The following is a 26963-nucleotide window of genomic DNA, read 5'->3' on the forward strand; positions in this document are numbered from 1 at the left end:
CATGGACCATTATCTTCCCCCCGACCAGTCAGATGCTTCAAGATAATTTCCCAGTTGGCAGTCCACTGGGAGGGAAGGAGACACAACTACCTTCTTCCTATTCCAAACTCACAATTGCCATGGGATGGAGTTTGGCTCTACTGTCTGCATAGGTTACCAGGTAGGATCTTCTGAAACCAGGATCTGAGAAACCAGCTTCTCTGTGACCATAGTCACATTGACACCCTCAACCTCAGTTCCATTGATTTTGGGCCTCTGCCTGTACCTCTCCATGCTGTGAGGCAAGGCAGCCAGGGTTGCAATTACCATCCCACCCAAGGACACTAAGGTTACCTCTGTCAAACCCTTCCCCATCTCTGGGACACTCTCCACCCCCAAACCTACACTAGCAATCCCTGTGGACTGCCCAACAGTGGGTGGCTTATTTGTGCAGACAGCATCCCTCTCTCTTGTGTCCTGACTGATGACAGTTATAAAACTTCCCTGTCTTCAAAAGCTCAAGGAACTTCCCAGCCTTTGCCGCATCAAAGTTCTCCCCTGATACTCCCTCTCCTTGAAAGTGGATTGTCTTAGGGTCCCTCCCTCCTTGAACGTTTTTATGTACCTTGTGAGGACTCTTTTGAATTTTTATCATCTTTCCCCTGGGATTTTCCATGGGAGGGGACCTGCCCTCCTTTCTTTTGATCACACCCTGTTGTTGATTGGAAATACTGGTTCTCACGCACTCATCAGCTGTCCCCCCCGCCCCAGTTCCCTGGGATCAGACAACTTTAAGTCCACTAGATAATGATGTAATTTCTTTTGTACATAATGAGGCAGGATGTGCTCTCTAAGAATTGAACTATGCAGCCCCTCATAAGTACTCACTTGGTTACCTTTGATCCAGCCATTTAGTGCCTTCACTGAGACAGCTACAAAGTCCACCCAAGACTGTGTGTTTAACTTTTGGGTGTCCCTGAACTTTACTTTGTATTGTTCTGGGGTAAGACCATAGTTTCCGACCAGAAATTTCCTAATGTCTGGGTAGTATTCTGCCTCATCCCCCTATAGGGTCAGGAACCTAGTCCTCTCAGCTATTGTGATCAGTTCCCACAGGAGTGACCCTCAGTACCTAGAGTGGACCCTTCTCCTCTTAAGGGCCCTTTCAAATGCAGTCAGCCATTTATCAATGTCGTCTCCCTCTACATACATTGGCACTATTCCCTTGGGAAATCTGGGATCAAACCCACCACTCTTGGACATCTCAGTATCTTCCTCTTTATTGCTGCCACCATTTCTCCTCTCTTCCTCCATTGCCTACCTGTTTTTCTCTAGTTCTAGTTTCTCCTTCTCTGAGGCCAGGGCTTCCAATTGAGCCTGAAGCTTTCTCTCTTCAAGGGACAGTTCTGGTTCCCCTGGGGGGGAGCCTCCCATCCCTCCCCTAGCTCTAAGGACGAATCTAGTCCTGGAAGTAATGGACATGTTGTCATCCTCCTCTTCATAGTGGAGGTCATTGGAGGGTTTATCCTTCCCCTGCCCTTCAGTTCCGGCTTTCTAATCCTATTAGCAGTAGGTAGCCCCTTGCCCCTACACTGTACCCTAAGGTCACCCACTGTGAGTTTGGACAGCTTAGCCAGATCAAGCTCTATGATATTCCTAGTTTTGGCTCACAACAAAATACACTTTGCAAATCAGAAAGAGACAGAACATTATAGAAAAACCTCAAAATGGATCAAAAACAGTTTAAGGCACATTTAAAAATTTCAAAAATCAATTATTGTTCTAAGTCAATTTAGAGGATTTTTAAAGATCAAAACTTAATTACTGCATGGTGTAGTTTAAACACAAGTATGCATCTCACCCCTGCCACCATATATTGGAAAGAGGGTTATTAGTAGTGATAAGTAGTGGCCTGCCATTAGTAATAAGGCCACGATTGCAATGAAAGGTTCATCTCAGGTTCTCAATAAATTAATCCCTTGCTCAACCTCTGGTAGCTGGCAACGAGCAGGCAGGCTTAACTGAGGAGACAGGTGTGTTAAGCATTTAAAATACCAATACATTAAATAAGTAAGACACAACACACCATAAAAGTCCAACACCAATTTATAAAAATAGGAAATATTGTTATCTTTGAAATGACACTAAAATGAATACAATCCAATGTAGGGAACCGGAGATATGGATTTTTAAAGGAGAAAGAAAACAAAATGTGCTGTTTAGTGCTTAAAAAACAATAGCGCCAATCGGGACATCTGGTCATGCTTGACCGTGACCAAGTCACAATTTGAGGCCAAGCACAATGGAACCCTGCTCAGACACACTGAGGGGGAGGCCTCGGTCAAAGATTTACCTTCGGCCAGCGGTGTTGGTTACATATTGATTTCTTGCCAACAGAATACTACGTTTGACATTGGTTTTACCCATGTGGCCTTGGCCCACAGTGCTGTTTAAAAGTGCTGTCATTATCTGTGGGTACACATTTCTGATATCTTTGTGATCTAGGGTGCAACCTAAACTGTGTGGTATTGCATTATAATAATTGTCATCGTGGGTCTAGGGTTGAATAAGTTACGCACCGCATAAGGGTGCTAGAGGAGTAACGTAAGCTCTCTCCCCAGTGTGCATACTACTGATGTCATCTGGGTTTGAGCCTAGTACTACTAGTAATATTTCCGAATGTGATATATGCCCAGAAGTTCTCGGGGTTCACATCATGTTAATTAATGTATGTGTTGAATACAATCTTTATTTACATACCACACATGTGAAGTCTCATATAGGACGTTCAGTGTGTTTTTTGTGGGAGTGCTGGGCCAATGCTTTACACATTGCCTCTGTGATGAGCCTGACTGCTCAGTGCCAAGCTACCCAAGGGTGAGCACAAGTTATACAGTTATACTCCTGATGGGAGTGGTAGATATTGCCTTGCTGGGATACTGCCACAGCCACCCAGAAAGAGCCGCTTCCAACAGTTCTCCAATATTCTCCAAACTTCTGGCTCTCCTTCCAGGTGTTCTACTTTGGGTCTCCGGTGGTCCACAACACCAATCCAAGGGTCTAGAAGCTTTGAGATGTTGTGTCTAAGCTTCCCAGAATGTACCTGGTGAATCCTCAAAAGCCCAGCTGAAGGTGGTCAGCTGGGTTCTCCTTGGTGGGGACATTGCAGGTGAAGCTCTTTAAACCTGTTGGTTTCAGGGTGTCCACTCTATCACTCTCTTTAAGACAGAGAAAGTCCTTAGAGTTGTAGTTACAGCAGGTGCAGCCATGCAGAGTGCAGTCCTTTGGGGTGCAGACCAGGGTTCCAGCAGGGCAGTTCATCTCCTCCTTGTAGTTCAAGCAGTGATCTGAGTTGATATGCAAGTCTGTCATATTTTGCCAGGGTTTCTAGGCTGACAAGCAGGGGGGCACCCCTTGACTAATGGGTTGCAGGGTTTCACCCACTGGGGTGACCACTTCCTGCAAAGTGGGGCACAAATCACTCCCAGGAAGCACTATTCTTGCAAAATCCAAGATGGAGGAAATTCCTCCTTGATTTAAGATCTGGCTAAGCCATCCCACTGGTGTGGCTTATTTCCCTAAACACTCCCTCTCCAACCCTTCTTCTAATCACTGAGGCTCCCATCAGGCTGGGGTAGCAGGAAGACGGGGTGAGCCTGTGTCCTGTCCTAAGTGTCAGTTTCCCTTTGAAGACCAGTTTGGCTACCCAGCCCTCTCCCTGCCTTTTGGTCTGCAGCTTGCAGATCTCCGCCCACCAGATGTCCCTTTGTCTCAATGCAAGCCACTTCACACCTCATTGAGGTAGCTTGGCTCAGCCTGGCAGAGGCTGGCCAATCAGAGAAGATCAACCTAACAGAAAAGCAAGTTCTATAACTTCTTTTCTGTGATAGTTATAATAAATCTAACAGTGACAAATTGTTGGATTTATTCTAACTATCATTTTGAGCCAAGATTGGAAACTGTAGCTCATTTCTAGTGAAAGTTATACTTTAATAACATTTACCAATGTTAGTTTATGGAGCTACTGTACTACAATGGGGAAAACGAAATTGGCAGTTTTTCCCTCACCAGAGCATATAAAACATCTTTTATAATGTCCTGCTCAAGTTACAAGGCACCCTACTCGTGGCGTACATAGGGGTGACCTTAGGTGTGGCTTATATGTAAAAATACGGTAGTAAAGACTTTGGAAATATCTTTAACTCCAAAGTCTAATTTGCAAAGAATTTACTTTTAAAGCAGCCTGCAAAGCAGGGCATCTTTTAAAATGACAGGAGGCACTACAGCATTGCACACTAGAGTACATTAAATTCACTGGGCCTTTAATCATGTATGCCCTATTACATAATAGGGATGTATAGGCAGGCTGTCAGAGCTAATTATGATTATGCCAAATTTGCATATCCCCTTTAACAGAGCACTGGCCCTGGGTCTGGTTAGCAGAGTCAGGGCACAGTTAGAGTCAGTAACTACCAGTATCAGTCAAGGGGGTGATCAGGGGAAATGATGACATTCTCACAGCAAGCACTTCAGCACTCCACATAGGGGTAGTAAGCACTATATACATTTTGCAATATAATATAATACAAGAGCAGGGGGTTTTCAATATAACATAATGCTTATTGAATCACTGTGATATGTGGGCATTTGCTGCAGAAAGTCCTGAATCCATGAATCCGACTCTCTTTGAGAGTCCTATGGAGCATCTGACAACAGAATACATCCTTTCAGACTTCTTATTGTCTAGTCATTGTGCTCCTTGCGTAATTTATTTCTGTTTTTGTGAACGTGACATACTTTACAACTTTCTGTTTCATAAATTTCACCTACAGGTGAAATTTTCTGCAAACAATACTTTATGGAAGATTTTCTTGCGAAAATGTGTTCTGAATATCCTTGACTAAAAATTAGGTTTTGTTCCCCCATAAAAATCAGTATTGAAGCGATCCTTCAGCTATTTTGTTACAAACTCTGCCATTTTTGCAAATTTGGCAAAAGTTGGCGAAGCGAGAAGAGATGTCAAAGTTTGCAAAGTTTTCAAAAAAACGTTTACGTAGTTGGTAAAAGGCAACTTTGCTTATTTCAGACACCCTTCATAATTAGCACTCAATATTTAACCTCAGGCGAACCTCAATTTGCTTTTCAATTGGAATACATAAAGTTCACAGGAGAATCATGCGAAATCATAAACCGTTCCCAAGGTGTGAACACATTAAGCATTCCTTCACGGGCCACGGGCGTATTACTTTGTATTCCTTTGCTGAAATAAGTCAATTTATCGAAACCTACAAGGTTTAGGGAGTTGTAGAGAGCAGGGCATTTAACCCCTAGCAACAATATATTTATCTTGGAGCCAATTGCAGGCAAGGCGGCAATCACTGAATACATTGCCCCTATAGCAATATTTTATGCAATACCATGCGATGGACCTACTGAAGTAACATTAGCAAAGGCGGTACCCAAAATGAAATGGGTGTAAGCACCATTCCCAAGTCAGCGTACATTTTTACTTGTTCATTATATTTACACCCACTAGTGACCAACAGAACCTATTTTTGATTCCAAATTTAAAAAAAAAACATTGATTTTGTCATAATTAGCCACATTATCAACTAAACTTTGTAGACACCAAAAATTGGATAGACAATTTCACTGAAAGGCACTCAGAGGAGGTGAGAGTCTTTTGTATTCGAGATTGTCAGGGTTTACTCTGGAACAGCAAGCCCCAATGCCAGGACTGGATTCAAGCCCTTAGACGCTCCTGTTCTCTAGTCCTAGGCGCACCACTGTTTTAGAAACTCAAACCACTTGAGCTCCTCACCAGAATGAAATGCAGGTTGCATAATGGTATGTGGCATGAAACGATGAGTTAATATAATATTTCCTGGTACCTGTGTTTCTCTTTAGCTCTATGAAACGGTTTGAGAATGTTGCCCCTTCTGACTTTCTACATCTTCAGTCCCATTAAACAGTAGGGTTATCTTATGACACTCGATGATATACGGCTAGAGTATATGAAGTTTTAATTCCCCGATGCCATAAGCAAAGTACATGTTTTTTGCTGTTTTCAGGTTTCTAACTTCTATTACAATTTCAACCTTTGCGATGTTTTTACAGATAAACCTTCTTAATTCTCCTACAAATGTCTGTTTGCAAGTTTTATTGTGAAGAAACCTCCAAGGATGCATCTATTTTGCTGAAGAAATAACTCCACAATATGCTCATGTGATGTTTTTTTCACCTGCAGTTCCCATTGCAATATGCACATTCAAGATCATAATTTCCATACTTAACACATTAATTTCATTTACTGTATTTTGTATGACACAATAGCTATTGTAAAACTGAGGTGTTTCCTAAAATAATGGAGAAAGAATGCTGGACTCTAGTTTGTCAGACACCTAGGACACCAATTAAATGATCTGTGTAAGAACATGGGCCCTCATTACAACCCTGGCAGTCGGTGGAGAAGTGGCGGTAACACCACAAACAGGCGGGCGGTAAAAAAAATTAAATTACAAGCATGGCGGTGACCGCCATGCAAAACCGCCACTTCTGCACTCCGACCGCCAGGGTGGTAATGATATGTTCCCTGGCACTGATAGGGGTCCCCCCACCCCATCTCCCTCCCCAGAGTCCTCCCCCCAAACCCACGACCCCCCTACCACTCCCCAAAGGTGGTAGGACCCCCATCCCCACACCCCCAACATTGACACCCCCCCCCCTACATGCACACACACACAACTACACATACACGCACACATACATGCACTCATACACACAGACATACATGCACACATTTTCCATACACACAACACACCCCCCGCATGCATACATACACTCACACACCCTCTCTACACACTCACATGCACACCCCATGCACGCCCACAACACACAACACCTCCTACCCCCTCCCCTAACGGACGATCACCTTACCTGGTCCGGTGAACCTCTGAGAGGTAACGGGATCCATGGGGGCTGCTCCGCCGCCATCTCCCCGTCACCAGAACACCGCCACGCCGAATCATGGGACGTGATTCGGTGGGCGGTGTTCTGATGACATGGCGGTGGAGGTGGAGCAGCCTCCACTTCCCCGTCGACCGCCAGTATGGCTGCTGGCGGCTCTCCATCCGGAAAAGGGTGGAGGGCTGCCAGCAGTCATGATACGCTCGGTGGAAAACCGCCTCCACTGGCAGTCTTCAGCACGGCGGTACCTCGGCGGTCTTGCTAAAAGACCGCTGAGGTCCAAATGAGGGCCAAGGTCTTTCAGTCAACCATGTATGAAACTGAACTGAATATGTCAAAGACGTGCATTTTTAATTCTTTGTAACAAGATTACATGTATTAGTGTGATTGGTGTTATCCTAACAGAAAACATGATGGGAGAGCGTTATCGTTGAAATAATGCCTTGGCTGGATAGAAGATTCTGATTGCACTTTTTGACTGCACTTTAGACTCTGTTCTCAGAGCCAATGAATTAAGTCTGTGGTAATTCATTCCATCACAGATTAATAATTGAGTTTTGCTTGTGGTTCCAAGCCAAGAGTTGACTGGACTGGCTTAGGGAAATTATGAGTCTCTCATGAATAGAAGACAGGGTACAAGAGACAGTACTTACATTAACCAGTGAACCGATTTTCTTCAGCAGCACGTGTGCCTAAAACAAGGAATGAAAAAGATAATAGGTGTTCCTCAATGGACATATAATATCCCAACTTGCTCATCAGTCTACAACCCCAGCACAGCTAGCTAATTATATCAACATCATTCATAGTAGAGAATATAAAAATACAAATTAGAAACTATGGGGGTCATTCTGACCCTGGCGGCCGGTGACCGCCAGGGTCACCGACCACGGGAGCACCGCCAACAGGCTGGCGGTGCTCCCGAGGGCATTCTGACCGCGGCGGTTCAGCTGCGGTCAGAAAGGGTAAACCGGCGTTCTCCCGCCGGTTTACCGCTGCCCCATTGAATCCTCCATGGCGGCGGAGCGCGCTCCGCCGCCATGGGGATTCAGACACCCCCTACCGCCATCCTGTTCATGGCGGGAAACACGCCATGAACAGGATGGTGGTAGGGGGTGCCGCGGGGCCCCTGGGGGCCCCTGCAGTGCCCATGCCAATGGCATGGGCACTGCAGGGGCCCCCGTAAGAGGGCCCCGCAAAGTATTTCAGTGTCTGCTTTGCAGACACTGAAATACGCGATGGGTGCAACTGCACCCGTCGCACCCCTGCAACTACGCCGGCTCAATTCTGAGCCGGCGTCCTCATTGCAGGGGCATTTCTGCTGGGCCGGCGGGCGCTCTTTTGGAGAGCGCCCGCCGGCCCAGCGGAAATGTCTGAATGGCCGCCGCGGTCTTTTGACCGCGGTGCGGTCATTCGGCGGCGGAACCTTGGCGGACGGCCTCCGCCGTCCGCCAAGGTCTGAATCACCCCCTATGTTTTAGAGGAATACCCACCTCATCACTTTTTTAAGCTAATGCTAAACATTCTTTCTTTTCTCTCAAGGTAAACCATTAATTCGACTGTACACCAATTTGTAATTATATATGAGAGGATCAGGATACAGACAAACTGGCACCACGTTTATCATTTTCCTTGATAATGGTTACACTGGAGCCTCGTTACAACCAACTGACAAGCCCCAGTTAGGGCAAAACAGGTCTTGTGTTGCTTGTGTTCTGGTTCAGAGAGGAATTGACAGTTCCGGCTGGACTGTGGCTATTGGAGCAGGGTCCAGACTGATTTGCAAAAGGCCGGGTCGAAACTGAGGTGCCATGGTAGGCAAAAGAACAATGGGCTGTAATGCTTTCTCAAGCTATTGTCAGTGGTTAGACAAATTGCAAGCATTCCTCCCATCATCTTTTGTGTGTTTGATGTGGCGCCCTAAGTGAAAAGGGTTTACCATGACATGGGTCCCAAGTTCACTGTGTCACTGGAAGAAAGCTACAACTGATTGATGAGCCCTAATGTGGGCAACACTGGTCTTGGGTTGCTTATGTTCCAGTTCAAAGAGGACCTGCCATGCAAGTTCGGGCTGGACTGTTTATATCGGGGGGGCTGAAGACTGACTTACATATGAGGTGTAAAATGAGGTGGCCAGTAGTTGGACAAATTGCACGCATTCCTTCCATCACCTTTGTGTGTTTGATGCAATCTTGGAGTTGAACATAGACTGCTTTTTCAATGATCTTACTAATAAATGGTAGGTGGGTGATAGGCCGCTAGTTATCAAGCTCTTTCGTGTCTAGTGTAGGTTCCTTTAGGAGTGGGAGAATCTGGCACTTCTTGAAAGCTTCTTGGGAGATGTCTTGAGTGAAAGATGCACTGACAATGGTAAGCTGGGGTAAGATAGCACCCCCAAAGAGAGTTTTGATGGAGGACGATGGTAAGGCATCATCTTCATAAAAAGTGGCTTTGATGGACTTCAGTATTTTACCCAGATATGGAAGAAATAGGGCTTTGAAGGCTGACTATTGTGGCATTCTATGGTAAGGGGTGAGCATAAGAGAAGAAGCTGGCTTGTTATCATCAATACACTGCTGAAGCTTCTGTATTTTTTCACTTAAGAATAGGTTTATTACATTGCAATTTTCTGTGCAGTGAGGAATAGGTGAGTCTGGTAGGGGGTTGATGCAGTGCTGGATAGTCTTGAGCAGCATTCTGCTTCTGTTGGTAGCTCCAACGTTGGTGATGGTGTAGTACTCTACATTTCGAAATGGATGGCATTCAGTCTGAAGAGGTCTTTCTAATATTTTCTTTCCTGTCTGTGAATTAATTATTTAATTTCAGCAAGGTCTTAAGACTACCAGGATACTCAAGGCTTTGCCTTTCACTTGTGTGTTATAATTGGGAAGTGGACTTTCACATAGCTTCCCAAATAACTGTTGAAGTTATTTAGAAGGGTGTTTGCATCCACTGGGGAGTTGATGTGGTGAGAGATGACTTCAAGCATTAGGTTGTCTACTTGAAGTCTTTGAAGAATCTGAAGATCTGGACTTCTCTTTTGTATTGGCCTTGGTTTGGTAGAACGCTGAGCAGAGAGATAGGGATGGCATAGCGGCAAGTCTACTTGAAGGGTATGGATGCTTTGCATTGGATTGTTGGTGATTTGAGAAGGCAAGATCAATAATGTGGCCTTTGGAGTGTGTTGGTTGTCTGACATGGTATACAACAGTGCATTGATGAGCTTAGAGAATATCTCTTGTTTTTTTTTAGCAGGGTTATTTGAGAGGTTGAAGTCACACACAAAATCATATGATGCACTATTTTATAACTTCTACATGAAAAATAAGTTTTAATTTTTGTTTTTATAGGACGATGTTAAAGGTGATGGCAGGAGTGGAACTAGTGCTGCAACAGTGAAAGTTGACACCACCCAAGACCATGTAGTTGAATAAAACTGTGAGTTGCATGATTCTATAATAAATGCACTGCCTGTTATGTGGGTTAGGAAATGTTGCAATTTGTTGAGTCTGATAGTGTAGTAAGAAGGCTTTTAGTGCAAGCCATTCATAAGGGCAATGCTTGATAAAGAAACTATGTGTGGATTATATAACCTCTCACAAAGAATGAAGGGTCAATGCCATTGTATGTGGATAATGCATGCCTCAACAGAGATTCCAGATAGATTGAAGGTATTTGCACAGTTAGGTCAAACTAGATTAATGATGTATAGTTTGTTTCTAAAATGAGAGATTAGCTGCAGAAAATACTATTTTACAAATATAAATGATGAAACTCACCTATCCCTGCATGGTCAGTAAGGTCAAGACAGTAGTAGTTCAGTTGTCAGAGGATTCATGTTACTGCTACTTTTAATGGGCTGCACTTCACACAGGACATGTATAGGGCAGCAAATGAAAGGGGTATAGAGGGACAAAGAAGAGGACCGCTTGGTAGGAAGGAGGAGAAGAAAATGTTAAAAGGGCATTCAAATTGGACTTTTGAGAGTCAGTGAAAGTAAAACAAGGAAATGAGGATATGGATGAAGACAGAAAGAAACTTAGCTAAAGTATGCATGGAAGGAGTAGAAACGGAATTCAACAGCTGCTGACACATGAAAAGCAAGCACTCACTTGAGCAGGTGTCAGGTCAGCCGGTTGGAGCTTCGGAAGGATCCTATCCACTTGCCCATCTGGCAGTCTCTCTATGAATCTGATGCCCAGCTCAGGAAATATTCCTCCACAGGAATCAAGCACCTTTGGGTCCATGGCAGTAATATTTACAGTTTGCAGAGACTCAGCTAAGACATGAGCCACCTGGAATCAAAACATCAAAATAGGCAAAGGCTCTGGATGTTAAGAAAGAAACCTGAGGGAGGAGATGAAAGACAAAAATATAGAAAGTAGCACATGAACAATGTCGTAGAGTAACTAAGGGACTCAGCCTAGCTGATCCACCTGCTTGACAGCACTGATTATTCCTTCAATGATGAATTTGAGAAAAGACTAAAACATAACAAAAGTGTCCAGAGTATGCCTGAGCAGCATGAAACCAATACTGCTGTGTGTGATATGTCCTTCAATTGCAAGAATGTTTAGTTGGGTAACATTGATGAACTGTTTCATTCAGTTCATGCTGTGGAGCAAACATTCTGAGTTCTGAGAAAAGTGCACTATGATCAAAAACTTAAATAAAAACATTTCATCAATGCCAAGTGCATTCTATATACAACTAATGGATAATCTAGAAGCTAATATTTGTTGCATTATATATCTCAAGATTAATCAGTTAGGTGTAGAATAATGGGACAGCATCTTCTTTCCTTTTTTATATTTGTTGTTATTTTCTTTCACAAGGGGAGCATGAGTTAATTCCAGCAAATAACAATAACAAGTTATGGAAAGAAAGAGATAAAGAGAAAAAGAAAAATCCCTAGGACAATTCATTACAAATATATACACAAATGATTCATTACATAAAATTCATCATTTCATTTTTGATCTCAAAATGTATTACTGACAGCTCTATTGGCAAGCCAAAATTTATTTCACCACTTTTATCCTTTTAAAGCCAGGTACATATTAGTTTAGAGGTGATGATAAACATGATGATTAATACCTGTATGTCTGTCCAGTAGATTAAAAACCTCAAAACTGGGGGAGCCTCCCTTGCAACCAATCTTCCTGGGTAGCCTAAAGCAGAGTCCCCTCTCTTCTTAGCCTTCTTGCCCTTCCTTTGATATACTCTACGCTCCAGGTGGAATATTGAAAGCAACTTCACCAGCCATTGGTAATATTAGTGGGATCTAGGTGGAGCCAAGACGCAGAAATAGCTATATGGGCTACCACCATGACCATAAATTAAAAAAAACTGACCATCTGCATTTTTATGTACACCCAAAAGCATGAGTGGCGGGGATAAAACTACATCTGTTTGCACAGCGGTCCACAAAAAATGAGATATCCCTTGTTTAAAAGAATCTAGAACTGGGCGGTTACAAAACATATGCCCCAGATCTGCCTCCTGACTCCCACATTGTGGGCAGCTAGTCCCTGTGTTCCTCCTCCAACTTGCTAGTTTGGCCGGTGTATAGTACAGGTTAAATAGAGTCTTATATTGCTGTGACTGCAGCCCCATGGGTGATAACAGGGATTGGCATAATTCTAGAGACTCCAAAAAGCTACCATCTGCGATCACCAACCTTCTCTCCCAATTATCTGACTGCTTCTCAAGGTCATCTGGCATAAACCTGCTAAAAAATGAATACATTTGGCCTATCTTGCAGCTTGCAGCATTGTGTAGTTGCTCAAATAATGGTTCCTTCTCAACTCCAGCGAATCCCCCACCCCTTTTTAATAAAATAAATCCCTAAACTAAAGATATTTAAAGAAGTACTTTTTTTTCTAGACCATATTCCAATTGCAGGCCCCCGAATTACTTTAACTGATTTCTCAAAAAAAAAGTCACCTAGTTTCTCAACCCCATTAGTTTCTCACCTATTACAGTATTCGTCATGGAAAATAATTGGGAGCAGCAGGGACCTCCACATAGGAGTATAGTAATTGTATCTCCCAATTTCAATCTTCTTTTTAATCATCGCCCAGATCTTAAAATCGGCCTGTAATGTCTTCAACTTCTCTTTTTTGTAATAGCTTGGCTCAACTCTCTTAAAAAAACAAGCATTAGGCTCCTCTTCCAATACCAGTTCATAAAAAGGGTGTATTTCCTCTGCCACCTGGAGAACGACACCCAGCTGATACTCTCCCTCACCAAAGACCCAGCCACCGCCAAAACCAACCTGCAGGATGGAATGAAGGATGTCGCAGAATGGATGAAACTCAGCCGTCTGAAGCTGAACTCAGACAAGATGGAATTCCTCATCCTCGGAAACTCCCCGTCCGCCTGGGATGACTCCTGCTGGCCCATGGCCCTGGGCACCGCACCGACCCCCTCAGACCACGCACGCAACCTCGGATTCATCCTGGACCCCCTTCTCACCATGACCAAGCAAGTCAACGCTGTCTCGTCTTCTTGCTTCCACACACTTCGCATGCTCCCAAAGATCTTCCGCTGGATCCCCGCCGACACCAGAAAAACTGTGACCCATGCCCTCGTCACAAGCCGCCTGGACTACGGAAACACCCTATACGCAGGAACCACCGCAAAACTTCAGAAACGTCTTCAGCACATACAAAACTCCTCTGCACGCCTCGTCCTCAACGTACCGCGCCACAACCACATCTCCGCCCACCTGAGACACCTGCACTGGATACCCGTCAACAAAAGGATCACCTTCAGGCTCCTCACCCACGCACACAAAGCCCTCCACAACAAGGGCCCCGAATACCTCAACCGTTGCCTCACCTTCTACACGCCCACCTGTCAACTTCGGTCCACCAGCCACGCACTCGCCGCCGTCCCTCGCATCCGCCGAACCAACGCCGGGGGGAAATCCTTCTCCTACCTGGCAGCCAAGACGTGGAACTCCCTCCCTGCCCACCTCAGGACCACCCAGGACCACCTCGCCTTCCAGAGGCATCTCAAGACCTGGCTCTTCGAGCAGCAGTGACTCTCCCCCCAGCGCCTTGAGACCCTCACGGGTGAGTAGCGCGCTGTATAAATACCTTGATTGATTGAGATCAATGTCTTGCCCACAATTAAAGACTTCATATATTGTAGGGCCAGGACCCAATGATAATACCTCAAATTCAGTACAGCCTAGCCCCCTCCTGTCCTTAGGCAGCATCATGAACTTAAGGGCCCTTCTAGCTCTAGCAATATGGCCAAATAAAAGTGCTAGATTTTTTAAATTCTAAAGGTATAGCCCCAAAAAAATACAAAACTCACAGCAAGGACAGCATTTTTATGACATTGCATTGGACATTGATTGCCCAGTCACCTAAAATAAATGATTGTCTGCTGTATAACTGGAACCAAATTCAATTTAACTATCTGTTCAATTTTAGCTGTAATATTTACTCTTAGGAAAACAGCATGATGTACTTTATGATCACACACAAGCTGTATTCACTCGTTAAAGACCAGCTGGGTATTATTCTTGTTCGGGAAGTAGCCGGATATCCTTCCAAAGTTTATGGCCTCATTTTCTATCCCTTGAGGCACTCCTTCATAACTCATTAATGATTTCTTACATTTTGATTCCTTTAATCCAGCAGGGATGAACAATCGAGCCATAAAGGTAGGACGATGATCTATACACAACCTGTAAGTTAGATGCCTGAATCCCTGCAGTCCATAAACTTTTTTCCAATGGAAGCAGGGTTGTTGTGCATGTACTGCCTGCAGCAGCTTTAAAAGGTCTGGTATCTTGGTGTTTTTCACAAAGCAAGAGTCTTACACACAGTAGTTGTATCATGAAGTGGGTGCACTGCTCAATGTGCTATAGGGCTCCAGCTGGACCTCACTGATGAAGCCGAACAAAGCCAAAACCTGCCTTGGTTTGACCATTTTCCCATCTAGAGGAGACCTGGCCTAGCCTGGTCCTATCAGAGTGGGACCAAATCTAATATGCAGATGGCTTGTCTTTGTCTAGTGTAGCATAGTGGGAAACAAAAAGATGGGCTGAAATGCAGCCCTAATAATTATCAGTGGTTGAAATTAATACATGCATTTTATACGTTACTTTGTGCTTCCTGGTGTTTATAAAGACACTGTACAGATTTTATCATTACCTCCTCCATCATTGCACAATAGTCTGTACAACTACAAATGAAACGTAGCAAAATTATCACTGTGAAGGAATACATCTTGGGATGCTTCAATTCAAATACCTGTATAAAATATGATGTTTTAGTTGGGATAACATCAACAAATTGGTACCCGACACTTTCCGACATCTTTTAGATTAAGAAAAGACTAGAGTTGACTTATTAAAATCCTTTTTGTGGAGATACATTGAAATGCAGAAATGAATGTTAAAAAATGTGAAGCTAAGAGATTGGTAGTTGAACCATCAATAAGTGCAATGTGTGTGTAAACTTCATTTCAGTTCAGGCTAATGTGTTCTTTACCTCCGTTCGGCAACTCTTTTATTTCTGAGACAGAAAGGGTGGGCTTTGTGAACTCATACTAGATATGAAGTGACATATATAACAATCCAGAGTTGTTATGGCTTCCATTACTTAGGTATATTTTTCTGCAATGACTATTCTCTGCCCTCCACACCCAACCATCTTAAAACTACTATCTATTTCATAGCCAGATTACAATCATTCACTAGGAAGTTTGATACATTACCCTGATCCTCATCAAGCTATGCTAGCTTCCAATTATGAATAGAATACAATTTAAACTGGCCTTGTCTATCAACACTCTCAAAATATCTGCTGGTTCAAGAGGATTCAATAGCAATAACTTTCTGCCCAGGAAAAACTCCAACTTCTAGAATTGCCACTCTTTTATAGAACTTGCTACCAGTGGGCAAAAAAAACAAACCCCACGCTCCTGTTGTTCGGGCAACGTCAGAAAACACGTTTTCATACTTTGTCTCTCCTCTTTGTAGACGTATGCCTTCTTTGCTTCAATTAGCAATACCTCCATTTTCTCCATAAGCGCATACAATTATTTACCATAGCTATACTCTCTACATCCTTAGAACAAAAGCTATCCGTATATGCCATTATAGACAATGAGCCCTGTGAGTCCCTTGACATTTATGAATAAAAGTACTGTTTGACTGGTGTTCGCTCTTCAGACTTATCTTACTTAGGCTTCAGTCCACCACTGTTTTTGCTGTACTGTCTTCTCTCCTCATTTGCAACATTCTATATTTTGTTTTTGGTCTTGCTTACGCTTATCTACATATTAAAATTATTAGAGTTGTTGCTATGTAAAGTTCCCACGTACTTTTCAGGTGAATAAGAGCTATGAAAAAACATTTCGATTATAAATGTATCAATGACTAAATATAGTGGCAAACATGTTTGACAATACCAGATAGCTTTACTTGCCCATGAGGGTTGGAAGGGTTCTAATTAGTTTGAATAAGATAATGTGAGTTGTAAGTTCCGTGGTTATTATAGATAAGGTAAGTTTCATTAATTTGTGAGCAAGAGGTCAGTTATATGGATTAGATTACAAAGAGTACTTGTCTCCTCCAATCCTCCCTTGTTAGAACATGTCTGCAGATGGTGCCTATTATTATTCCCCACACTATAAAAGGATGGGATGATATTGCTGCAATTGTTACGAGGTCTTTGATAACAATGTACTGCTCTGTCAAGTTATTTTCTTCTGACTATCATAACTCTCAAATATAGGAGTCCTCTATTGAGGTCTAAAGTTTAACTCATTATTTATCTATCTATCTATCTATCTATCTATCTATCTATCTATCTATCTATCTTTCTATCTATCTATCTATCTATCTATCTAACATTTTCGGGGATGCACATTATTCCAAATTCATGCTGCCATCTCTGTAGCCAGGATCCACAGTGTAAAGAAGTGACAATTGAGTTCTCTTCATAAATCTGGAAATTCATGTGAAAATATGCTAATAAAATCAAATATCACATTAGGCGTTACTGAATTCTATAAACAGTACCTTTCTATGAATCCATAAGCAATCCCCTATGTGTGAGGGCCCTCTGGGCCCTCACTGTTCATTTTTGACATCTGTGCTTTCTCTTATCCTCTATATTTCAATCATATGGGTATCTGTCTATATGCATACAGGTGACATCAACATCACACTGAAGATAAGAAGTGATCTGGGTGCCAGAGTAGAACATTTTTAATCTAGTCTTCAAGATATGGAATTGCAGATGTGAATAGAGTTAAATTAAATATGTTAAACTAAACATGGACAAAATCAAAATACTGGTTCATTAAATGAGTCAACATTATGGAACATCAATTTCTGTACAGCTTCACTTGGGTGTCCTTAAATCTCAATCATACTAGTGAAAGATAGATGGATTAAGTTTCTTTCACAAGTGACTACGATTTTCCTGGCGATGGCTGTTTAAATTCAGCTTTGTTTGTCTGGAGGCCCAGTTTGTTTCCATTCCCCCCTATCAGACTTCTTTAGTCAATACCATTGCATCATCTGGATTAGACTGTTGGTAGGCAACGTACTGAGGGATTGCTATAAACTTAATGTAGAGACTTCAGTTTATACTATTGCTGTTAAGACCGTAAAAGAGGCCCTGTATTGAACCAGATTTTAAAGTTTTCCATTGGCTACGTGTTCAAGACTGTTTCATGAACAAGTCCCTATATCTGGCTCCTAGTGCTGGACAATAATCTCTCTTATTTATGGTTCAGTTTCCTGGCTGATTCTCACCAACTTAATATCTATATGGGGCTGCTTTTCCAAATAATAAAAAAAGCCCAGTGATGTCTCATTTTTTTTAGCTTTGTAAAACCTAAAGATTACCTGAAGGTTTGAAAGCATTAGAATTTGTGCAACCACATTAACACAATGCCGATTGTCTTTTTAATTAATTTCACTGTATACATCACATTTATAAATCTCAAAAGCATAAACAGAAACACTCACCCTTCCTTGGGAGTTCAGTGTCCCATTTGCAATACACTGAAGGAGTTTCTTTCCTACTGATCCAAATGGATTATTGAGTGGAAACAAGCTCATAAGATCCTCATATCTCAGGTAGCAGACTAGATTTCCAAGCCTAAAGGGACCATAAAACAAATATGTAACTTCAAATATCTGGGTCATTTGATCCTCTTATACCCAAGGCAAAGTGTTTGTAATTTTTCTCATATGTAACATATGATGCCATCAATAAGGAAAGAAATAAATGTTAACAAATTTTATACAAATGAAAGCATCAATTCACAGAGCAATCACCAATTATATGTGTGCTGGCCTGTGTGATGCAGTTTATCCATGGTTACTGCATATTTGAGTTTTAAGCCAAAGCTCTTCCTGAATAACGTTTTTTAAATGGTCATAGTTTTTTTAATACATTATTCAATTAATTTGGATTCAAAATATTTATTATGAGTGAGTGTTTTCCTTTAAGGAGCACAAAAATAACTATACCCAGTAGCAATAGGTATGTTTGTTTATATTTGTGCAATATGCCAAACAACAAGTTAAACGCAGAAGTTCTTCTCAGTATTGATTGGTCTTGGATGACAAAATATCCGAAAGCAGTGAGTCAAATGTCACAAAACCAGTCATAGAAATAGAAGAGCTTTTCATTCCAGGAAGTTTTATTCCAGATGCAGAAATCACATTAAGTTATTGTGGAAACAATTACACATGATTCATGCTAGACACTCTCTTTGGTGAGTATGGAGTCAGAATCATCGTAGTATTTTTTTACCCACATTTCACATTTGAAATATGTACAACAATTAAAAACAATACTCATGAACTCAATTGTTAAATTCAATCAAATCAAATCAAAAACAGCTTTATTCGATTTTCAGGTTAAAGGCATACAAAATCCATTACATCATTATAAAATAAAACCCATACACAAAAGATTTGAAAAGATGAAAGGCAATAAAAATCACAAGACAAATACGCTGTGATCAACTAGTGCAAGTAGCACAATATATGTAAACTCATTGTTGTGCAACAGAGTCCTTCAGATCTTTCAAGGATTTCCTAGCACAAATTACAGACCAAAGGTAACTTGACACAGTGCAATAAATTGATAAAGTGGGTAAAGATTTGCAAAAACAAGTGGGGAGGATGACATTGTGCAAAACTGTATTTTCGAAAAATAGGCAATATTAATCATTTCTCATGCCCATATACAAAGTACAAAAAAGCAAGACATGCAGAGTACTTTCGTTCGAAAGGTTATCACAAGGACATTTGATTAAAATTTCAGACACATTTTTTATGGTAGGAAAGGTCATAAGACGATGAAATAAATCCAACCTGCAGCGTGTTAAAATAAACCTATGGCAAGGATTATGTACAAATTTGAGGTACGGTTGAATATCATAGGTTACCAGCATCATCTGACTTTTACAATGCTGGGTTTAGTAAGCTCTGTGGTCAATCTAAGCTCTTCTAACCAGCATGTAGGGGCCTTCTTTAACTCTTTCCTGCTGATGCACTCTTAAGTGTCAGGACGGTCGAAATATTCAGCATGCCCCAGATCAATACAAGGGTGCCTAAGATAGTTCAACCATGGAATTTGTGCAAGTAAGGGCAGTTTAAGGCAATCCCTGAAAACTTTACGATTTGGTAGGTCCAGATCATATGCCATAAAAGCAGAGATTGAATTCTAGCTGTGTCTGATATAAATGGAGCTCCAAGTTTAATTGTTAGGTTAATTGAATTGACTTATGGATATAGAAAAAGTTTGAAATGATGTATTCTAAAGTTGAATCTCATTGGAAATACAGACACACTATCTGCAGCTAAAGACAATTCAGAATTTTAATTGATAGACATATAGAATATTTACATTTAGTATGTTTCCTATGTTATTGATCCTACTTAAACAGAAAAGCATCAAATCACTGAGTTCTTTTTAAGGAACAGAGGGTACATAGGAGTGCTTGATTTCATTCATTGGTCATCAAGCAGAGAGAGCCATATCACACTGTGCACCGCCTTATACTTTGGTTGATTTCAATATTTTCTATGGGTCTAGTTTAGGTCTTCAGTTCTCTAGAAACAAACATAAGTCTGATTCTATGTTTTTATAATGGAGCAATATACTTTTCAATGTGAACATCAATTTAATTTCTACCCTTCTAAGATAAAGGTCTTGGTTCCCTGATCTATTTTTTTAAGTCTGCCAAAATCAAATAAATTAAATGCAATGTCACTGGATCCATGACGTTTAGCACAGTATTAGGCAGTGGCATGTTTGTTGTCTTTCCTTTTGATTATAGTGAAATGATCTAATATTCTTTGCTTGAGAGATTAAATGCATCTCCACATATATAATTTTCAGCTCTGGCAAATAGTCGCGTAACAGTGATTACATATAAACAGCTCAGGAAAATTCTAATCTGATTTCAGTCTTCCATCACTACTTGTAATTCCTAAACTATTAACACAAATTATCAGGTAGTTCAATTATCAAATTTGCATAATCGAATCCTGTATTTGTATTTTTTAGAAAGTGACTATATATAAGGATAGATATTCTGTTAAAATGAGAACATGTTAAAAGACAAAATCTGCATCAGAAGTTAGAAGATTCCGAAGACTGTGCAGTATATTTTATAGCCCACCAAACTGATTGCTAAATTGAGCTATAGAATGTATGGAATCAACAGGTTCAACCCTTTAACCACCGGATGTTAACTAGGTTTTCTTTGGATGTTCACACTGACAGGTGCATTCAGCAACAATCTGTATTCTATTTACATCATAGTCATGTAATTAATTACTTAAGCTCTCAATACTCTTGAGGTCCAGATGCAAAAGTAGCTTTAAACTAATGCTGCACTTGCTCTCATTCAGTTTTTTAACCTATCCTTCAGGTAGATAAGGGCCTGATTCCAAATTACAAATATTTTATTGATATAGTGAATCATCATGTAAATGAGTACTATCCTGGATTGCAAATTTGTCCCAGAGGCACTATTTCCTCCCACTAGAGCATCAAAGATTCGAAAGGGATGGTTCAAATCTGCAGTTCAATATTGTGTATCACGCTGGCACATAAAAATAGTTGTCAAAGAAAAGAAAATTGAGTTTCAAAATGAATTCTTCAAAAGTGAGGTGTGCATTGTTGTCATGTTAAAGGGTTTTCTAAAGTGCAGCAAATACCCGGAGGCATCTTGGTGCTGAACACTGAGACAGAATGAGAGCGGAAAGGTTTAGGCAGATCTAAAAGCCAGGTCTTTAGCTGTATGCAAAACTGTAGTAAATTAGGAGCATTCTTGATGTCCAAGGCAGTGCATTCCAGGCTTTCGATGCACCAACTATGAAACTTCTGCCGTCCCAGGTTGCCCGCTTAAACCTGAGGAAGACAATCAGTTTGGCATTCTTTGACCTGAGCATCCTGCCTGTATAGTACCAGGTGAGCTTATTGCATAGAAATTCGGGACCTGTGCCGTGCAGGGCCTTGTAGGTAATGCAGATTGTTTTGAAAATAGTTCTTTGCCCGATGAGTAGCTACTGAAGATCTTTAATAGCACTGGTCCCCTAGTGGTATTTAGGGAGCTTTAGAAGGAGCCTAGCGGCTGCATTTTGGAGTGTTTAAAGTTTGTTCAGTATGTATTGATGGGCATTTAGATAAAGACTGTTGTAATAGTCCAGTTTTGCTAACACCAAAGCAGTGACCAAAGTCTTCTGCAGGTGGATGAGGATGTAAGGAAAAATATTTTTCAGCAGTTTGAGCATTAAAAACGCAGAGGATGTCATGGCATTTGCTTGATCCTGATAGCTAAGCTTGTCATCTATAAGAAAACCCAGGTTCCGGACCTTCCTAACAGGAATGGGAAGGGGTCCCATTTCATGAGGCCAACAGTACAGGGACCAGAGGGATGACTGAGAGCCAAACAAGATAACCTTGGACTTTTCAGAGTTTAGTTTCAGACAGTTCCCACCCATCCAGTTGTCAGCAGCCTTCATGCAGTCGCAGAGCAAGGGGCCAATGCTAAGGAGACCGCAATTTGGGTGTCATCCATGTAAGAGGTTAATGTGAAGCTGAACGATTTAACCAGTTTGGCCAGCAACGTGAAATACATATTGAAAAGGGTCAGGCTAAGAGACAGCCCTTATGGGACCCAGCAAGGAGAAGAGAAGGGGTGATATGTCAGATCACTCACTCTTATAATTTGTTCCCGCCCCTCAAGAAATGATTTGAGCAGATTCACAGCTGAGCCGCCAACACCGATAGTGACTAAGGGGGTCATTCTGACCACGGCGGTCGCCGCCCGCCAGGCGGTTCCCGCCGAAAGACCGCTCCGCGGTCAAAAGACCGCGGCGGTCATTCTGGCTTTCCCACTGGGCTGGCGGGCGACCGCCGAAAGTCCGCCCGCCAGCCCAGCGGGAAACACCCTTCCCACGAGGACGCCGGCTCAGAATTGAGCCGGCGGTGTGGGAAGGTGCGACGGGTGCAGTTGCACCCGTCGCGAATTTCAGTGTCTGCTAGGCAGACACTGAAATTCTTTTTGGGGCCCTCTTACGGGGGCCCCTGCAGTGCCCATGCCATTGGCCATTGGGAGAACCGCCAGGAACTGGATGGCGGTAGGGGGTGTCAGAATCCCCACCGCCGCCATGGAGGATTCTCAAGGGCAGCGGAAAGTCAGCGGGACACCGCCGACTTTCCGTTTCTGGCCGCGGCTGAACCGCTGCGGTCAGAATGCCCAGCGGTGCACCGCCAGCCTGTTGGCGGTGCTACCGCCGACCTCTGCCATGGCGGTAATTACCGCCAGGGTCAGAATGACCCCCTAAGTGATCAATCAGCTTGTGATGGCAAAGGGTGTTCAAAGCCACTGAGAGATCTAATAAAAGGAGCACCATGCTTTTCCCTTGGTCCAGTATCATTTTTAGCTCCTCTGTGGCCCTAAGTAGATCTGTTTCGGTGCTATGGCCACTGCGGAAACCAAATTGGGTGGAGTCTAAAACACTGTTTTCCTGTATGTATTCCATGAGCTATATATTCCCGATTTTCTCCACTATCTTGGCTGGTAGAGGTAAGCAGGATATCGGACTGTAATTATTAGGGATCTCTGAATCTAATAAAGTCTTCTTTAACAGGGGGAGAACCAAGGCATTCTTCTAGATAGAGGGGAAACAGCAAAGCTGAAACATCTGCTCAAAGATGATGTTCAAAGGACCTGCCACAATTTCCGGGACCAGCTTTGCAATTTTAGACGGACATGGGTCAAAAGAAGAGTCCGACAAAGCTGAGCCAATGAGCCTAGAGACCTCATTGATGGAGGGAGGTGTAAACTGGAGAAAGCCATTCAAGGATAGCGATGAAGGGATCTCACTCAATACTTCATGTAATAGAAATGGTGAGGTGAAAGAAAAACTGTTCATATGTTCTTTGATGGTGGCTGGTCTGTTCTTCATATAAAAGTTTAGTATCCTGAGTTTATCATTATGGTTAAATACAGTGTAAATTTAGGCGACATTTAATGACCTTATCAACAAAGTTTCTGATCAATGAAGATCATCCAATGTATGCAGAACAATCTTAGTGTCTTTTAAAATGGATGCCAGAATATAAATGTACAAATATAAAGCTGCTAAAGTAAAGTTTGTTTCTCATTTAGAGTGCCTATGACATATGTAGTTGGTCTAAAGCCTGATAGAAATATGGGGTTATGTATTATCTATAACACATATAGGCCCTCATTCTGACCTTGGCGGGCGGCGGAGGCCGGCCGCCAAAGTCCCGCCGTCAGGTTACCGTTCCGCGTTCGAAAGACCGCGGCGGTAATTCTGACTTTCCCGCTGGGCTGGCGGGCGGTCGCCTTCAGACCGCCAGCCAGCCCAGCGGGAAAGAGGCTTCCACGATGAAGCCGGCTCGGAATCGAGCCGGCGGAGTGGAAGCTGTGCGACGGGTGCAGTTGCACCCGTCGCGTATTTCACTGTCTGCACAGCAGACAGTGAAATACATGTAGGGGCCCTCTTACGGGGGCCCCTGCAATGCCCATGCCAGTGGCATGGGCACTGCAGGGGCCCCCAGGGGCCCCGCGACCCCCCCTACCGCCATCCGGATCTCGGCGGTCCGACCGCCGGGATCTGGATGGCGGTAGGGGGGGTCGGAATCCCCGCGGCGGTGCAGCAAGCTGCGCCGCCGCGGAGGATTCAATGGGGCCGCGGTACACTGGCGGGACCCCGCCAGTGGTGCCGGTCCGACCGCGGCTTTACCGCCGCGGTCGGAATCCCCATTGGAGCACCGCCGGCCTGTCGGCGGTGCTCCCGCGGTCCTCCGCCCTGGCGGTCAAAGACCGCCAGGGTCAGAATGACCACCATAATGTTGCTATTCTGAGTTTCTTCACTCTTGATATTTGCAGTTTTAGTTGTTCCATGTTCTCCTTTTCTCATAGGCGACTGTAAACTAACACATTGTGGGATTGCTTAAATATTTTTGATATGCTTTGGAGCCTGTTATTGACATTGTATCATAACTTTTGTACGCGGCTAAGAAGGTGCTTGCTTTATTTTACAGCTTTACAGTATTATTCAAATCCTTTATGAGATCCTCACTCAGGCCCCAACTTTGTTTACTTAATGTTTGATGGAATCTATCTGGCATAATTTTACTTGCTTTATCAAAAATGAGAATAGACACTTTTTATACAAAGCAATATTATTCAAATGAAACTGTGTGATATTTGTTTGTGGATTCAGATTAACTATGAGAATATCCTATAAAAAGACCACCTAAAGACATCTAGATTAACTATGAGAATGTATTACCCAAGAACCCTTAAAGAAAATCTACCTTAAAGCAAATTTCTGAGGCTAGAAACAACTGTAGGTATTATTGATAAATTTGACAATGACAGTCATTTAATCTTTAGGAGGTTGCTAAAAGATGTTCTAAACTAGATTTGCTATAGAACACATTTGTAAAAAAGAAACACTGATAGCACTAGTGGTAGGAAGCCTGAAACCAAATATGTCACTCATTTTATGGCAACAATTAACAATCATTGAAGTCAGATATTAACAAATACTGAGCATACACTGACATATTTTACATTGATATCAACATTAGCAACTTTTTATGGTTTGCGAGATATTTTTTAGACAATATATTTAAGAACACCAAATACACCAATTCCTGGCATCCATTATCCTTTTTCCATTGTCATTGTGAATCCAATTAATTTGAATGCAAAAGACCAAACATTTTTAACATCCAAATCTGATGTTTCTTGAATTTTTTCCCTCCGTTTATTCTTTATGTTAAGTATGGCTCACATACTAAGCCAATAGCATAAATGACCGGATTTTAAGATTCTAAATCCAGTAATTTACTGCTGTGAAATAGCAACAGTTAACAAAAGCTGACACCCACTGTTTCTACAACATAAAGGAATTTCAGGCTGCTCTAGCTGGGATCTCAGTTTCTGGAATAAAGGGAAGGAAAGTCAAACAGAGAAGTGGGGGTAGGTGGTAGGAGGTCACGTGCTTTATTTTAATTTGGGAATGGGAGAGTGGACATGTTGTATATATATTCAGAACAAAGCGCGTCAAGGGAAAGCGACGTGCACTCAGCTGGTGCGAGGCAGAGAGGCTGGCCGAGCCCTTGATTAACTTTATGAACAGGAGATGAATGCCACGTACTCCATTCAGCTCCACAACAATTTGTCAGGTTTATTTGATGCAAAAAAAGGAGAAAACAACGCGTTTCGACTTTACAGTCTTCTTCCTGGTTTCACAGTCATTTCTCTATTCTCACTATTTATAGTACTTCATTCCCAAGGTTATTGCAATGCATTATGGTCTAAATAGTTTTTCATATATGTCATATAATATACAATTAACCTGAAAGATTCTTCCAATAATTAAAGAATGCATTGGGATTAAAAATATATCCAAGCAAGATATTATAGAGAAAGGAACAATCAATCATTAACATGAATTAATAACCAGCAAATTTTGTCATTTGGAAGCTTGACAAAAAATAAACTGATTGTACACTTAATAAATTATAACTACTTTTGAGGATTAGCCACAATGGTTATTATACAAAAAATGTTTTACCCACATTATGAAAAAGAAAAATTATAACAAATTATCATTTTAACATTTATCCTCAATTAAACTGTTCAAATTTCACAAAAACATCATTAAATTGTGATTGCAAATATTCAAAACTTAAAGATGAACATAAAGCTCCTCATCATTATTCAATCCCAAAGGGCTCTTTGTCCTCATTAAAATAATATATTTGGATTCAAGTTGTCTGAGTTTTTTTACTCTATCTCCACCTCTCTCATGTGCAGGAATGTGGTCTATTCCATAATAACGTAACATTTTCCAACTATTCACTTCATGTTGTTGAAAATGTTTAGCAATTGCATATGTCAAATCCTTATGCAAAACCACTCTGTGTTCTAAAATTCTTTTCTTTAGCCTGCAAATTGTGCTACCTATGTATTTCAGACCACAATAGCACTCAATTACATAGACTTTAAACTTTGTATTGCAAGTAATTTGATGTTTGATATTCAATTCCATATCATTCCATAGTTTCACTACCTTAGTCGATTTCCCAATTTTACATGCTTTACAACTATTGCACTTTATAAATACAGATTGTTGTTCTGTCAACCAATTTTGTTGATTTTTTATAGTGAAGTGACTTCTTATAAGATTATCTTTTAATGAAAGTGCTTTTCTATACGTTATCAATGGAACTAAGCCAATTTTAGGACCCAAATCTGGATCTTTTCGTATAACATGTCAATGTTTACATAAGATTTTTCCAATTAGACCACTTTCCTTCGTATAATCCGTTATCATTCTGACTTTGTTTTCACCTAAATTATCCTGTATTATCCTTAATTGTTTAGGAACTAATGTTTCATTCGGAGGGATAATTCGTACTCTCTCTAGATTCTTTTGCAATATTCTGTGATTATACCCTCTTTGTCTAAAT

General features: G+C 41.8%; 1 protein-coding gene across 1 annotated transcript in view; it reads right to left on the minus strand.

The window, feature by feature from the left end:
• The window catches only part of STRC (stereocilin), a 293114-nt gene that overhangs the window by 209246 nt on the left and 56905 nt on the right, over window positions 1-26963 (minus strand). The window contains exons 11-12 of the mRNA XM_069221443.1: window positions 17948-18080; window positions 11058-11240 (exon numbers count right to left, since the gene is read on the minus strand). Coding sequence (XP_069077544.1) covers window positions 11058-11240; window positions 17948-18080 — 316 coding nt within the window. The remainder of the gene's footprint in view (window positions 1-11057; window positions 11241-17947; window positions 18081-26963) is intronic.

Source organism: Pleurodeles waltl, chromosome 3_1 (assembly GCF_031143425.1).
Source record: "Pleurodeles waltl isolate 20211129_DDA chromosome 3_1, aPleWal1.hap1.20221129, whole genome shotgun sequence".
NCBI classification, from domain to species: domain Eukaryota; kingdom Metazoa; phylum Chordata; class Amphibia; order Caudata; family Salamandridae; genus Pleurodeles; species Pleurodeles waltl.